We start from the raw sequence: 17260 nt of genomic DNA on the forward strand, positions 1-17260 counted from the left end.
ACAACATCGGACTGTTCTCAATCACTTTTTTTTTTTTTTTCCTTTATCGCAGCATCACATGATTTTTTATTTTATTTTATTTTTTTCCATTGCAGTGTGGCCCTAATACTCCTCCGTAAAATAGCATCTTTCCTTCTTGGAATGGAATGAATAGATTTCCCCTTTGAGTGCCAGAATGAATTTTTAAAGCCTTTTTGTTATTGTTGCCTTTGTCAGATGTCTTTATCCATCCACTGGAATAACAATAGGAAGCCAGTCTATGCTGGAGGAGTGTTTATATTGAGCAATTTTTTTTTTCAACATACATTTGGATGCATGCGTATTGTATCTTTTGTTTGTATTTATAATCTTAAACTGACATCATTTTCCACTCGTAATTGTCTTTAAGGATCTTGTCACCCTCCCACAATGTGCCAAAATGGCTGCACTCCTTCGGAGGGCTGTTAATGAGCTAATGAACCTTTCCCCCCCGATGTCTTTCAAGGGGGTCCGGCGGAGTTTGATGATTTAAAAACCCAGTTGTCTGCTCTCGCTTTCAAAGTGCGGACCAGCGAAGCCATTTTGAGTAGACAAGCGGAGCTCTTCAGCCATATTTGGTACGACCGTTCGTAAAGCCGACGCCTGGCAAAGAAAAGAGCTGCTATGAATGTCATTACTAGTGTTCAATCAGCGCGCGAGCTTCTATTTATTTGTTCATCTTACCCTCAGGCGCATCGTGAGCCGAGGTTTCTTCGTTTATCTCCGACCCATGTTCGCACTGCACTTAATGCAACACATTTGGTTTGCTTTCTTTGGGCTTGAGCGCTCACCATGTTTATTTGCTTTTTTTTTTTTTGCAAATTTAAGAATTGGGCTTCTATCCGAGTCATGCGCGTTGTTACAGCTGCAAAGTCGATTTGAATGTGTTTGTTTTTAGGAATAAATGAATCAGGATTGACTGATGGGAACTGTTGGAGTGCGAGTGTTTGTTGCTTTCAGAAGCTGGCATGTGATTGTTTCTGTAACTAACTTGCACTCTGTTGACTTTTTGTATTAACACTTGACAAGGAGAAATTTCCTAAGCAGACATTTGAATGATTCGTCTTCATCTTCAGCTTGAAGAAGTCACTGAATGACCATCTTTCACCATTTCTGGGTTTTTATCCACTCGTCGCTTTTGTAAGCACATATTTTCACTTTGTGTATTCTGTGCTGTAACATGCAATAAAATTGATTACATGAAACATCGCCACGTTTTCAAAGTGATGAAATTATTCATGCAAGATCATTTTGATTGGCTGTTGATGCCACTTCACTTTTTATATTCAGGGAATTTTGTCATTTTTCTGCTCAATGCTTCAATTTGTTACTTCCTCTTTTTTTTTTTCTTTTTTTTTGGCGGTTCTACCATATTAGTTAATTTTGAGATAAGCTTTTTCTTGTAGCCTCAAGCAAAAATCTCAAAAGCTTATAATGTCCTCTATAAAATTACGCTGGAGTAACATTCAATTAAATTGGAGGAGAATTTAACCATATTGTTACCAAAAAGTTAACAACTTAATGACAATAAAGCAGCAACGTTATGACAAAAAGTGTTCATTTTACAAAAATAATAATACAAAAAAAGTTTAAATTTAACAAGAATAAAGCTGTAATGTCAGAAAAAACAAGCAGGAATTAAAACGAATGTCGGAATTTTAAATGTTAAAAGGGAAAGAAATGAATTTTGCGTTAATGTAAAAAAAAAAGAAAAAAGGTGAGCATTAATGTTTAAAACAAGTGAATCTATGAGAATAGTGTAATTTTAAAGAGATTGTCACTAATGATGCGAAGCTCTAATTTTATGTTCATATGGTCATGTATATTTGATTATATTGTTTTATACATATATATGATTAAAAAAAATTGTTTTATATATATGTATACATACATATACATACGAAACCTCATAAGTCAAATTTTGGTAAATTTCACATTTTTATTATTATATTATTATATATTAATAATATTATTATAATAATTATTTTTACAGATTATTGACCAATCTAACATGTTGAAAACGGCTTTCTTTATTTGATGATGCAATGTTGAACAAACATGTTTTTGGATGTGTAGGTTTCAGCCAGGCCATTTTGCAATTTTATAACAACATAATTTGAAGAGAATAACGTTGCTACATTGTAAATTAGGATATTATTTGAAATAAGTCTTAATTGTATGACTATAATGTAATAGTTAATGTTACAAAAAGTAAGAGAATTATGAAAGCTAAGTTATAATACTGTATTACATAGAGCAAATTCCAATAAGGAACAGCTAAGCTTAGTGCTAACAAGAAACAATCACATGCTAACAGTTAGCATCGATCATGGCGGCGTAAAATGCAACAGATAATTGAACATCAAATGTGCAACAACAAATTTAGACAGATAACAATACTCACAGGCATATATTCTATATCTTCTATAAAAAAAAAAAAAAAAGTGACTAATATAACAAGATGGAGAGTTTCAGTAGTGGGGGTAGACGTCGATTCTTCTTCGTTTGTGTCTATACATGACTATTATACTGCCTCCTGGTGGCCAAGAAGGAGCAGCGCAATGCTTTGGATTGCAGCATTAAATCAGGATACGCAAACTTTTCAATTCTTTACATTCGATGTAGTTACATTATTACGGTCCTCTGTTTTCATGTACAATATTAAAGAGCGATATTTTTCGTGGAATAAATTAAAGGCATTTCCACTTATTTCAGTCCGTTGAATAACAATGAACAATGTAAAAAGTGGAAATGGATCATTTGATAGCCTAATGAGCACGAAGTGAGGTCAGTTGTGGCAGGAAGTTGATGTGGTTAGCCAAGCAGAACAAGGAAGGGAAGCGTCTCTCTCTCTCTCTCTCTCGTAACTGTATTTATTCGACCGCCGGAGGCCGCAGGAGAACGAAAGTGAAAGCAAACATCATCAGCCGTCACTAGGAAGTGGTCTTGTGTCTTCCCAGTGCCAGCGTGAGTGAGCTTGACAATGGCGGTCGGCTTGCGATTGGATCCCGGGATGGGCCAGAAGGCCGTTGAAGCCCGAAGGCTGTCCCGGCCCGTCCTGCTGCTCACGTTGGCGGTCATCACCTCGTCATCTCTGTCAGCGCTCTCCTTGTACCAGCTGGTGGTCCTCAGAGCCGAGGTGGAGGGTCTGAAGTCCGAGGCGTGTCGCAGGAGGGAAGAGAGTCATGGAGAGCAGGTCTTGACACTTTTTTTCCCTTTTTTTTCGTTATATGTATTTGTTTTGTTGTCACGCTTAAGTCCTCTTTCAAAGAAAGTAATAGAATGTGTCTTTTGTTGGTGTTTTTTTTGTTTTTGTTTGGTGTTGTGTTTAATTAAGGATGTGAATGATGAGAGAAGCAAAGAGAAAGATCCTCAAAACACATTCAGCTTAATGAGGAGGAGGAGGATGGTCTCTGCAACTGACACATCAGGTGAAACACAAGAGCTTGCTTGAAGTGGTCTTGGATTTATGAGGAGAAAAAAAAAAGAGAGAGAAATTGTGCGTCCAAAATTTCACATGCGCTTCTTTTCTCCCCAGTTTCACAATCTTGTCTCCAGTTGTTGGCGAACAAAAGCAGGAAAATCTTCAGGAAAGGTAAAGAAAATGTATGAAAAGTGGAACCTCTGGAATGGAAGACATTTTACAGATGTGACGATAATCAGTCTGTGCTTTTTTTTTTGTTTTTGGCTTTTTCTATGTATTCATGTCATTAATGTAGTTTTAAAAAAGTATATTATCGACTATATTTTTCTTTTTAAAAAACACATTACAAACATTTTTTTTTCAGGGGGGCTGGAACATTTTATTTCATTGGGCAACAATTACTTGAGACCAGCACAATCAGTGTATGGAAAAAACAAACAAACTTGTTACTCAAGGCAACACTGTACATTGAATACCTTTTAAAAACGTTAGCTCGCTTTTTCACATCCATTTTTTTTTTAATTTTTTTTCCACCTGAACACATCAATCAGAGGTCACTAAACATTTTTAAACCTAAGAGGAAGCCTACTTCTTGGGTACATATTAATGCGAAGAGCTACTAGCTTGACACAAATTTGCGTAAATTATTATATTTATTATAAAGAACGTTATCATGTTAATAATTTTTCGACATTAATTGTACAGCGTCCTTGAGGGTCTTGAAAGGCGCTTGCAAATGTAATGAATTATTATTATTATTATTATTTAGGTAACATAAATACCAATATGCACCTTATCCCCCTATAATCTCTTCCAGTGGTTCCATTTTCAAATGAGCACTTATACAACATTTATAGAAAATCACAATCTCTCAGCACAATATTAATTATGATAAAAGTGTCTTTTTTTTTTACATCAGATTTTGCCCTCGAGCCATACACGGGCATCCCTTGGCAGACTGGCCTGAGGAGAGGGTCTTCGCTCGAGGCCGTAGGGGACAACATCCTGGTCCGAGAGGAGGGCTTCTACTTTGTCTACAGTCAGGTTAGGAGCGCATACCTGTGTCATTTCTTAGTTTTACCACACGGAGGCGCTGCTGGCCTACCTTGCAAGCTGATGCACTTTCCGGATTAGAAAACGGTGTATGCAAATGATGCATGCTTGTAAAATGAATATATATGAGGGGCGAGTAGGCTACCAGAAGTGCCCGATTTATTTATAGTACAAAGTAGTAGCTCTCCACCACTCAAAACTACAAACACAACGAGGAATGCATTGTAGCCAAGCACAATTAAACGTCAGAATATTTTTATCTGACCTTCTAGTCATCCTCTGGTTCTCATTTGCATTTTTTCACGACATGATTCTAATAGGGGCTGCTCATATTTCGGTTAATTTAGCTGAATGATCAAACAAGTACAGGAATAAACGAGCTTTTAACGTTTCTCGGCTATCTTGTGGGTACATAAGACAAGGACGTCACGTGGGGAAACGATTTAAAAAAAAAAATGATCCTGAGAAATTCACTTCAATGACCTGATCGATGAATCACTTGGCCATAAACATATTTTTAAATTCATGACAGTGCATGATCTTGTTTGTATTATCTAAAGACCCTTCCTGTATTTCCCCCCCCTCTGGTCGTGATCAGGTGTACTACATGGACAGCAGGTTTGCAATGGGCCACGTGGTGGTCCGCAGGAAGAGGACGGTGGTGGGCGACGAGGCCCAGTACGTGATCCTGTTCCGCTGCATCCAGAGCATGGACAGCATGTACCCTTACAACACATGTTACACAGGAGGTGCGTTATGAGGATTATTGACGACCTACTTTGCACACCATCTTTACCGCAGCAGCGAGTCGCGTGCGAAGCAGCGAACCGCAATATGCCAGTTTCAAAGTTGTGCTGACGTTTCCCTCAGGTGTCGTTAAGCTGGAAGTCGGTGACCAATTGGAGCTGCTGATCCCCAGGTCCACTGCCAACGTGTCCCTGGACGGAGACGCCACCTTCATCGGCGCTGTCAAGCTGCTTTAAAGCCTCTCGCCTTAAACGAGAGCGGAGCGATCTGCCATTCTGGTGACCTTACATGCGACAAGAGACATTTTGACGTTGCGGGAACCTAACGTTGGTGTTTTATGATGTGATTTCTTTTCTTCTTCTTTTTTTTTTACCGTTCTCTTTAATTTATATGATAACGTGTCACCCAGTTTAAAATATAAAATGAAAGAGCTAGCTAGCTAGCTAATTAAACTGTACAGTAGCTAGCTTAGATAGATAGATACTATACATGCTTGTGTAATCATAATTAGCTGCAGTTGTGCTTGAAAGTATGTAAACTTATGAGCGCACCTAAAAAGCACATAAAATCCACATTATTGTGGCAATTGTTTTGACATTTTCAGAGGTTGAACTTGAGATGTGAATACGATGATTTAAAAAAATATAATAATAATAATAATAATTTACATTTCATGCAATTTTCTAATTTTCTCAAAAACATCAGTCACATAGTCATAATGATTATAATATTAAATAAATGAAATAAATGTGACTAATCCAAAACTCGTTTTAATGATTTTAACTTTCATTCAGTTTGAACGCACTGATGAATTTATCCTGCCTGACACACGCGCGATTAAAAGGCCCCCCCGCATCAACTAACTCGCATCCTAAGGGGCTATCAAGTTCGACAAAGCGCAGTGGGTGGTCGCCTCCTGATGGCGTCGTGCCCTGGGAGTCATGACTCCATTTGGCAAATTGAGAGACTTGTGGTGTGATGGAGGAGTGGGAGGGAAAAAAAAAGAAGTCAAAAATAGAAGGCACAGGAAGAGTGATTCCAAATGGCCTTAATGGATAAATGGAGGCAGAGTTGCAGCCATTAGCGGAAAGCGGACGGTGATGCTGTAAGGCAGAAGACAAGGGATGGGGTCAGAAGCCGTTCTTCAAGAAATGCTAAGAAGGAAGTGCTTGCAGAGGAGAAGCATTCGTCCCCTTTGGAGGCAAAATGTGTCAAACATGATATAAAAATGCCTTTCGCTTCGCCTTTGTGTGATTCCATGGCGACGGCTGGCATGTTTGGCGGAAGCTCATGTCATTGTGGACCCGACATACAAAAGAGAAATCAGCATCTGACCGGGGAATCAGGAAATGAGACCTGCTGAGTACACATGCTGGCACCGACTATGCATTGGAAAAAACACAAGACAGGCACACAAACACAAAGGTTTTTATTGTTAATGAAAACGAATGAAATAAAACATAGCATGAATTAATAATAAAAACTGTTAAAATTAAGTAAAAAGAACATTTCAAAATAAAAAAATGAAAATAAAAACTGAAATTGCAATTTGAAAAGCAAAAATGGTGGTATTGTAGAGCTACATTATCAATATCAGCCATATTATACCTACATTTAAAATTAACCTGTCTTGAAGTAATTGGGTGATAATGTTGACTTTAAATGCTTTTCAAAGCTAATATACAATAAAGTCTATATGCTTTAAAATAAATTAACATTGTTGGTCGATGTCTTTAAGTCATGTGACGTCCATTTGCAGCATGTTTTGATGACCTAACATATTTAAACAGCAAGATTAATATATCACACCACTCTCGTAACTTGCATAACTTGCACTATTTTTGATTGAATAAAAGGTGCCATTCAACAGCAGTAGCAACAACGCTGTGCTCATGCTGGAGTAACAGATTTTTTCAAAATCAAAAAAGAAAAGAAAAAAAAAGAAAAAAACGTCGAGCGACGACGTGCTCGTGCTCGGTGGCACAAATGTGCGCATGCGCAACTGTCAAAGGTAAGCTACTCGAAATGTCAAAAACTCGTGGCTGCATTCATGGAAATACTTTACTTTCATTAATTAGTCTTCAATATTTAACGCAACAGTGGTTTGCTAACGCTGCTGTAAAGTTTCAGGCAAATGCATTTAAAAATGTGTGATTAGCATCTCTGACTAATGACGTTAACAACAATGCTACATGCTACAATGCTAACACTGCGTCACCCTTGGAACAAGAAATGTGTATTCAACTTTTCACAAGGAAGATATTCTTTCTGGGACACGTTTTTACGTGTTGTTGCTAAGTTACAACAATCACCTTAGGACTGATGAGAGAGCTAACAACACAACAGGTGTCATAGCTGGTCCACTTTTACATGGTCTATCATTAAAGTAGATGACTGATGAAGTGATGATTGTCATGGCAATGGCAGATTTATTATTGTCCTTATTGTAACTGAGAGAGTCACAACATATGAGATGTAAAGGCTGGTCTGCCAATATTTTAGATGATATGAAAATGTCTGAACTTGCTATTCCTTTAAAGTTTGAACGTTAGCAACTATAGTTCAGTAGCCCTGCCAGCTCTATAACAGGCAGACAAAATTAATGTCAACTTCAAATTTACGAAAAAACAACAACATTTCTTCACTGTGCATACATGTATGACATGCTTGTTCCATGTACTCGTATTTGGGGATTACTTTGATCTGCTGCAGGCAGCCCAAAGTCATCATGCTGATCCAGAGCTCTCCAGTCAAACTGGCAGCATCAGCGTTCGGGTTTTATCATTTAAGGACGGGCTGAGGATTTAATCCAGCAACAAAACTTGGATGTTGCGAGCTCGCCGTTCGGAAAAATTTTCAACCGATCCAGCCTGAGACGACGCTAATTATTTTTGATCTGGAGCGAGAGCCGAGTGAGGTTTTTTTATTTGTTTTTAACAGCGTTGTTTTAAATCTCTCCTCCGCCTGAATATAAGCTGATCTATAATTCAGACGGTTGAGCCTTGTCTTGGAATGAAATCATGGTGAAACGGTGGGTGCGCGGCCCTATCTAAACTGGAGGAAATTAAAAGTTCAGCTCTTCATATGCCTTGCATGTTTCAACTTGATATCTTTTTCATTCTCTGAAGAAAATGTTGACGCACTGAGAAACATAGTCAACATATACAGTGGTGCCTGGACATAGGAGTTGAATTCGTTCCACTAGCCTCGCTTGTATCTGAAAACAATATTATCTCAAATCATCATTCCCCATTGAAATGAATGAAAATACAATTAAACCGTTACAGCTGCCAACAAAAATATTGGTACTTTTTTGTTTTTTTTTGTTTTTAATAAGAACAATAGCCCTTTACAGTATTGTCCTATACTTCATCCTAATCAAATAGAATCTAAAGAATTAAACAGTTTGATTGACATTGTAATTTCATGCTTTAATTCAACTGGCCTCCTGCAGGCGTGTGAGCCTTGGCCACCAGGAGGCACTGTAACACATACATGGAAATAATACACGAAGATTGTTATGAAGAAGTGTCTCAACAAAGCTGCAGTAATTGTAGTCGGGGGGTTTTAACATTTCGGAGAAATCGCATATTCACATTTTTGTACTCTTTCTGTTTCTAAGATGCCACAAGGTGGAGCCAAAGCCATGAAGTTGACTGTTAGTCTTCGGCATATATACATGTAGATAAAATTAGTTTGAAATTATTTTAAAATGCTTTGGGATGATCATTTGTGGTACTCTACTGTATAGATACAGTTATAAATATTGTCTTAGTTTACTGGAGTGTGGCCATCATTGGACTTTGTAAAGTGAAATGGTTTCTCATTGTCCCCTGCAGGAGATGAATGAGAAGCGCATGTCAAGCTCTCCATCTTGCACTTTGCTCTCTTTTATGGCTCCAGGATGGAGCGCTGACAGCAGACCACACACTTTAAGGCTGAGGGAGTCTCTGTAAATATTGACTGCATCTCATCCCAATGCCCTCCAACTTTATCCTTACTCATGAAAATAACAGCACTCTGTCTTTCTGGTGCACTTTTTAAAAGTCGTTTTATTTTCCCAGTGGCAACGTACGGAAACACGCAGGCAACAAAAAAGGGCCGTGTGAGTCATTAAAGTACTTCACAATTGAAATATGAACAGAAAGAGCAACTTTACCCAGAAGCAACATTCACAGAGAGAAAAAAAAGATATTAAAGGGACATATTATAGACTGGAAAATTGAATTTTTAATTGCTTATATGCAAACAGGTCTCAGGAGTTCCTGCCCACTTGTCAAGTGTGAAATTACACAACCAGGTAAATCTGTTATCTGTTTTTTTTTTTTTTTTATGTCAGCATGTCATAGGTTCATTGAATAATCTAAACCAGAGATGTCTTCTCAATAATTTAGCATATCACGGGGAAAAAAACAACAACTAAACATTTCAATAAATTTGAACAGTGAATCTCTTTGTAGATTACCACACACAAAATGAAATTGCTCCGGATTTTATTTTATTTTATAGTTTTGACGATAATAGCTTATAGCTAACTAAATTCATCCTCTCAAGAAACATTCAATAATGTTATATTAATTATATTAATTCATTTTAATATAGAAATTAGGTAGGAATTGGCCTTTTGCCAAGTGGTTTAAAATTACAAATAAAAATAAATTAATTAATTAATAACATCTGATGATAACTGTTTTAAATTGTGTGAAGAAAGTAGAGATCGACCGATAATCGGTCGGGCCGATAATCGGGGCCGATATTTGACATATTGGTACATATCGGTATCGGTCTGTTTTATTAATCTGACGGCCGATATGAGCGATCCATTTAAAACTCCGTCTTTTCGCTTCGAATGCAGCCCAGAGTGTCTCTGTCTGTTATGGAGTCCAACTCCAGCAATGTAACGCCCATAGCAGCATTTGATTGGTTAGCCGTGCAAGAGCCAGAACCAATCAGTAGTGTATGCCTGTATCACAGTAGCCGGTCACACACGCACCCACGTACACAACGCGACAGACACATGCTTCGAAGGTAAGTTAAAAGAGAAGAGACTCCGCCGATCGTTTCACCGTGATAAGCTAAACACATTGAATTATGTTGTGTATTAAATGCACTATATGAATGGAGCTGCATTGCCTTGCATTGAATCCCCGCTAGCTAACAGTGGTGTGTTCAGCTTAGCATGTAGGCTAACACCCAGTAGCTAATTCGCTACTTGAACTACTCGGGGAGGGAATCACACACATTTTCACTTAATTAAGTAAATAATGTTTGTTAGAAAGGTTCAAAATATTAACAGTTGTCATTATTATATTGTCTAGTTCCATGTTAAGAGTAGAGTAACGTCATTATATTTACCTCTCGTGACGCACACATTGCATTCTGGGTCACGTCCATTACTTGTTGCATAGCGGTTATTATGCAGTGAGATGCCACAATGACACTAAATAGCGTTTAGTTACTTTATATTGTGTTTATTTGTCGCACTGGTTTGCCATTGTGTGCCTTAAGCTTCGACGTCGATTTGATTGACAGCTCGTTGTGCACCTCGTTAAAGTCCGCTCCGTAACAAATTAAGTGTCTCAAACACCGTTTAACTACACGAACGTCTTCTCTTCCGTATGTTAGGCATTAGTAGAGAAGTGCACTAAAGTATAGTGTGCTTATTTGCTCGTTTTGTCTCTCTTTTCACGTCATGTCTGCCGTCATTTGGGACATTATCCTCTCAATGGATGCCACTAATATGTAACATCTACGGCCGTACACGGCTGCAATTAATGTTCAGTGATGTAATTTCGTTACGTGCATCATACTTTGAATAATGAGCTCATGTTTGGTGTGTTGTATAACTTTCTCGTGTGTTAGTAACTATTCATGTGGACAGCTAAGATAGTGCTTGTTAATGTGAATTAGCAATGTTGCAGCCCAGTTATTACTTAGACAAGTACATCTGTGCCATTAAGTGATACAGTACAGTACAGTAGTGAGAGAATAGTGGGCCCATATACACACACGTGTCTATAAGTGTAAAACACATTAAACAGCAGAAACTGGCAGCGGTCCACCGCAACAATGTCTGTTTAACCAAGTTATTCTTACTATTATTATAACCAAGTTATTTTACTCGACATTTTTCTGCGTTGATTGGGGCATCCTAAGTGGCAGTAAACTACATGATGAAGTGTCTTTTGACAGTTCTCTTGTGGAGAGGAGTAGCATGATATTGCTGTTCTCGATTTAAGATCCTCAGCTTATCAAAACTGTCTATATGGTAACAATAACAATAATCATAATAAGGTCTACAAGAACTGTATGGTGTTCAGGGATGAATAGTTTTTCTCATGGAATTTTTTTTATTTATTTTTGCTGTAGTAATAAGTAATGCCACAGCTGATGCACATTTTGAATGACAGGGTTCCTCCTATTACTTCAAAATATAAAAATATAACATTTATAGAATAAAACTACAAGTATCCCAAATGCTATAAAAGGTAATGTCACATTGGCCCCCACATTTAACTCCCCCCGCCACCACCGTCTTATTGCAGATAGAAGGATGTAAAATGAAAAGTGTAGTGTGAGAATCCATTGTAAAGAACGGTTAGGGTTTGCATTATTCAAAAATTTGGTGCCAACATTTTAACTTTTACTGCAAATGAATATCGGCTTCAAATATCGGTTATCTGCCTCCTTGACTACCGATAATCGGAATCGGTATCGGCCCTGAAAAAAGCATATCGGTCGATCTCTAGAAGAAAGCATTATGTCTCTTTTAAATAATTAAAAAAAAGATCTAATTCGATGATCAAGTACATTTTGGCCTCATATCATATTCCGGAAACATTCTTGTTACGCCCCTCCAGTCGAAAATTACAAGTCCAAGTGGTTCTTGTTACAACAGGCATTTATTGCGGTTAAGCATGCCGTGAGAACTGTACAAAATACAGAAAACACCATATTAAAGAGCTAAATAACACAAACTAATTCTCACAGGGAACATAAAAATATACACATTCAAGATATAACATCTATTTGCCATATAGATCTGTAAACATACCCTAAATAAACCTGCCAACAATGATAGCATGCTAATGGACTAGCGCTAGCATGCTAGCGAGCTAACAGTAGTACACTACTTCCAAAAGGCCTCGTAAATACTAACAGAAAGAGTGCAAATGCTTGCAAATATGTTACCTCCTTGGCCGCATGTACTGGAGAGGAGTAAAATCGCTTCTTCTAGCAGCTACAACAGCAGCAGCTCTTCAGGATGACTTTCCATCGGCTTACCAGGAATAACATAGCAATGCGTCAGTCATTAGCGTCCCCATACAAAACGCACATAAAGAACATTAGTTCCACTATAAAAAAAACGAGCCCTTAAAACAACAAAATTCTTACAAATGCATAAAATAAATCTTAATATTGAAATGAAATTAAACTAAATGTATTTAATTTCAAAGCTGACTCTCCTGGCAGCTACAATTCTAATCTATTACAACTGTCCCGTAATTGTCACTTAATCAATACACTCTGCAATGCCCCCTGCTGGTTTGGAGGTTTGGAGCTTATGATTGTATCTTTTTTTTAATCTAGTACCGATGAGTGAGGCTGAATCTGCATTTTTGTGTTTTTTTTTTTTTTCTTGACTCACATTTCCTAAATTGATTCTCCTCCTCCATTTTACTATGTCCTTGCTTGCGGCTATGTTTGTCCTGCCGATGACCATCAGACGCAGTTAGGGAGTCGGAATGGAGAAAAGTCTTAAGGGGATTAGAAGAGTGGGCAAGGGGGGCTAACGTGGTGGTGATTTGCTCTGGTCTTGTATTTGTCCTCTGCACATCTGCTCCTCACTGCTCTTTTATTTGCCCTTTCTGTTTTAACTGCACGCTTTCCCTTTCACTGTATTGTTTGACCGTTTGTTTGACTCCCCGCCCACCCTCCGTCTCGCACACGCACGCGCATTGAATTGGCCTGTGTCGCGCATCGCCACCAAGCACTGGCAACAGTTGATCCTCCTCCTCCTTTCATATCTACAAAAAGGAGTTTCAGGCCACTGCTGTCAAGAATAAAAAAAGCCGTCAAACGAGTATATTATGAGAGAGCGGGGCGGGATTCAGATGTCCGGGAAGAAAACACTTAACGGTGAGCAGAACGGTGAAGACACAATAAAGCCTATATAATAAATGAAGAGTGACTAGACAAACTAAGACAGGCACATAGCAACTGATCACATTATCATCATAAGGAAGAGAGTAACCGCGTACAATATTGCCAAACTAAGAGTAGCTGATATGGATAAAACATCTTCATCACATTATCATTATAAGGAACATAGTAACTGCATAAAACTTGGCAAACTAGCGAATAAAGCTAAAACATCATCATTATAAAGGACATAGTAACTGCATAAGCATACCAGTAATACATCCATAACAGAATGACCCCATGACTTAAATAAGGATAATAACTCATCACAAAGGACATAATAACTGCAGAAGCTATCTAACATCTATAACGCAATGACCCAACCCAAAACACAGTCATGACAACCTGCCACCATTTAAAGTGCTTCTGATGAATGCCCACAAAATTCTAGCAGGCATTTTTTTTTTTTGACGGTTTTATGAGACTACTGACTCCTATTTTCAACAGTTTGTAATTTCCTCCACCTTGTCTAAGGGCCGCAGGTCCACCTGAAGAAAAACATCCCCAAAGCATGACGTCAAGAGACACAAAGTTGTAAACGTTCTCTTCTCTCTGGACTTTAAAATAACCCCCTCCCCACTTTGGTTCACTCAAACTGGCACACTCCCCACCCCCTTAGCCACTACCACCCCCCCCCCCCCCTCCCCTCACTCCTTTCTCTGTGAGTCTCTCTGATGGGATGTCAGTCGAGGATTGGAGCTCATGAGAGTGGATGTTGGAGGGAGCTGGAGAGTTTTTATTCACACTCGCCGCATGTCAATGTTTATTTTTATTTATTTTTTTGTGTGTGTGTGCTGAGGCCTCTTGGATGTTCCCGCTGGTCGGAAAGGAGCTGATCAGGAACTGAAGGATGCTGTCACTTTGAGGTCGGTTTGCGTTTGTTTAACTAGTCTATGTTTGTTAATATTATTATTGCTATAATTAAAATAGTAAAGCTATTACATGACTTCCTCTCCCTTGCCAATGAAAGGTTGTTTTTAAGTGTCCATCGTCTCCCAACTGGTCCTTTTCTCCTTCTTTGTCTCACTCAGTCTTACAAGCTGTTGTTTGCCTTGAGATACTGCTGGCAGCATTTATTTTTTTTTATTTTTTTTTAAGCAAAGCAGGTTTTCATTGTGCACACAAACACTCCAAAAAAGCCTGCGAGGCTGTCTGTGAATGCCACCTGGGGAAATCATCCCACTCTCGGAGGACCTCGTCAGTCTGCGCTCGTATGATGCTGTTGTAAGGAGACGCGCAAGAAACAAGAGAGGCCGTGTCATGTGAGGAAGTAGAAACAAAACATGGGGTCCGATAGGAAGAAGAAAAAAAAAAAAAAGCGGTTCTGTGTTGTTGACGGTGTTGGAGAAGAACATAACTCTGGCTGTGTGTCACCACACCAAACTCTGCTTTTGTTTCACAGGAGCTCACAGATGGGCTCATTCAGACTGCAGGCCTGTGTGGGAGGTTGGGTTAACACTTCTGTAGCTAAACACTAACTGGCCACAACATCGGGTTCACCTGCTCAATCTAATGAAATATAACTGAAGATGTATTTAATAAAAAAAAACAACAACAACTACTTGGCTTAGGTAAATACTGTAAATTCACATGACCTAATTCTAGCTAACAGGCATGCTTATTATCGTGGCTGTATTTTACATTAGTGCAGAATTGTGCAACATCATCACTGATAACTGCTTCAAATAGGAATTGGCCTTTTGCCAAGTGGTTTAAAATTAAAAATAAACATAACAAATAAATAAATTAATAATTGTAATAGTAATAAATAAAGGAATAAAATAAAAATAAAATATAAAATAAAAAAATTACTACTACAATTCATGAACGTGTCTATAATATATTAATGCTGCATATTTGTCCCGCTCGTATTGTCTCACTTCGACCTCAAAGCATTGGAGGCAAGTACAAATAACAAATGCGGCTGATTCTGATCAATTTTTGTTGAGTCAGTACAAATCACGTTATGTTACTTGTTTCGAATAACTAATAATGAATAAATGGTCTTTCAGTTGTATGGTGCATTTCCATCTCAAGACACTCAAAGCATTCATCGCATTGACTGACATCGCATTCACCTACTGACCAACATGGTCACAAGGGCCAGCGATCGAACCCACGTTACGAAACTGAAACCATATCAATTTAGTATAATTACCCCAACGTATAACAAATCGCTGTCTTGCGAAAACCTCCGATATCTAAATTTGGTCAATTTGACATTTTTCCCACAATCCAGTGCTATAGGTGAGCCCCCATGTGGGTCAACACTCTTCGTTTCTTCTGATCTCATTCACTGCCCAGCGAAAATGGAACGTTGACGTCTATAACCGTCAATGGCAGTGAATGTGTTATGTTAGACGCTGCTGTGGTCAACCGTTGAACCGCATGGTCTCAAACCTATGCTTGTAGGTTGATTTATGACAAAGACAAGATGGGAAGAAACTTGTCGTTGTCTATTTTTGACTATCATTTCGATAGCATTTTACGTGGCTGACATCAGAGGCTTGGCAGCTGACTGAGCAGACAAGATTGATGCTGGGGGGTGGAGGTGGGATTACCAGGGAAAAACATAGGTTTAACTTACCCTTAAATTGAATTAGGGCAGACTGTGATGCGGAGTTGTGGTGCAATGGTTTGCACGGGTTTGGTTGCAATTTTTACTCTGTCAAGTTACACCAGGATTGTTGTGATCACTAGACAGATTAGGTAGATACATAAATATGTTATTCATCTGCTGAGGGAAATTAAATTGTCTCACTCAGAAGCAATATTCATGCATAACCACTAAAGATAAATATAAGCAAAAAAAAAAATCAGCATTGAGAAGATATTACAAAAACTTTTAATTTAAATAAATATTTTCTATTTATGCTAACAGCATAATTTTGCGCAAAGTGACAAGTATATTATTGACAGTAATAAATAGTGATATATCAGTATGATGCACCAGATATGTCCGGTGTACAATATTAAATATTAATACAGTATGTATGCATTTAGATGTTACAGTCTGCTTTCATTGGGGTCCAAATGATTCTGTGACAGGCCTCCAGGTTTAGTAGATGGAGCTGCTGTTAGTAGTCAACTTGCATGATTTTCTTGCTTCGGATTATTCAGCCCTAGTGGAGGAACTGCTGCATTCCAGCAAATGGTTATCAAGCATTCATGATGGTATTTGTGTTGATCCTGCACATCTTGGGGGTCTCCATCTGGTGGAAAATGACCCTCGTTGAGGAGGACATCTTGGGCTGTGTCCCAAGTGAGGCTCAGGAGAGCAGGCAGTTGTCCAGCTAAAGCTAATGACAGGTGGTAGTCGAGGGGGTCACAGCTGGTAGCGGCGATTTATTTGGGAAATGGGACACTTCCAGGAGGCCAAGATTAAATTCCAACAGTTGCCCTCAGTTGATCTCCTTCTGTGCAAAAAAAAAAAAAAAAAAATCAAAATAAATCAAAATCAAAGCATAGCCTTTTACTATGATCTTCCCTATGGACTTTCCTCATATTAAAGTTGGCATTCTCCTGTCGGTGGAAGTCCCGCACACTGTTTCCCTTCCAGGACTATTATTGGACACTATGTCAAGAAGGGGCATTAGAGTCATTCATTCTCTGGGCTTGCCAGGACTTGCCAAAGCTATATTTACTCTACTGTATGTGCATCTGACCAGGGATTTGCTCTTCATCTGCTTGTAGTGGGGAACCACTACTGGATGTTTTCTGTTCTTATAAGGGGCATTTGACTTGAAGATTTTTTTAAAAAATTTTATGATTGTGTTTGGCGGCACGGTGGTGACTGGTTAGCACGTCCGCCTTCCA

The 17260-nt window shown here is 38.5% G+C and overlaps 2 protein-coding genes across 3 annotated transcripts in view; both read left to right on the forward strand.

Moving 5' to 3' along the window:
* Positions 1-2722: 2722 nt before the first annotated feature.
* tnfsf13b (TNF superfamily member 13b) lies at positions 2723-6212 on the forward strand. The gene is made up of 6 exons (XM_077536961.1): positions 2723-3214; positions 3356-3449; positions 3557-3613; positions 4362-4486; positions 5094-5244; positions 5366-6212. Exons 1-6 carry the CDS (start codon positions 3002-3004, stop codon positions 5476-5478), a joined length of 753 nt encoding a protein of 250 aa, XP_077393087.1. The 5' UTR covers positions 2723-3001; the 3' UTR covers positions 5479-6212.
* A 1017-nt stretch (positions 6213-7229) lies between these two features.
* myo16 (myosin XVI) overlaps positions 7230-17260 on the forward strand; it is a 95788-nt gene continuing 85757 nt past the window's right edge. The window contains exon 1 of one of the 2 annotated variants that reach the window (XM_077536122.1): positions 7230-7253. The gene's annotated coding sequence lies outside the window, so the exon portion shown is untranslated. Of the gene's footprint in view, positions 7254-14026; positions 14311-17260 lie in introns of those variants that run through there. The other variant, XM_077536121.1, reaches the window with a different exon arrangement.

The sequence above is a fragment of the Festucalex cinctus genome, chromosome 11 (assembly GCF_051991245.1).
Source record: "Festucalex cinctus isolate MCC-2025b chromosome 11, RoL_Fcin_1.0, whole genome shotgun sequence".
Taxonomy (NCBI): Eukaryota; Metazoa; Chordata; class Actinopteri; order Syngnathiformes; family Syngnathidae; genus Festucalex; species Festucalex cinctus.

Bases quoted from the DNA above. Each gene is read 5' to 3' on its own strand.
- tnfsf13b (XM_077536961.1), top strand. From the start codon at position 3,002: ATGGCGGTCGGCTTGCGATTGGATCCCGGGATGGGCCAGAAGGCCGTT. The intron at 3,215-3,355 runs GTCTTGACACTT...TGTTTAATTAAG, and splicing joins AAGAGAGTCATGGAGAGCAG to GATGTGAATGATGAGAGAAG. The intron at 3,614-4,361 runs GTAAAGAAAATG...TTTTTACATCAG, and splicing joins CAGGAAAATCTTCAGGAAAG to ATTTTGCCCTCGAGCCATAC.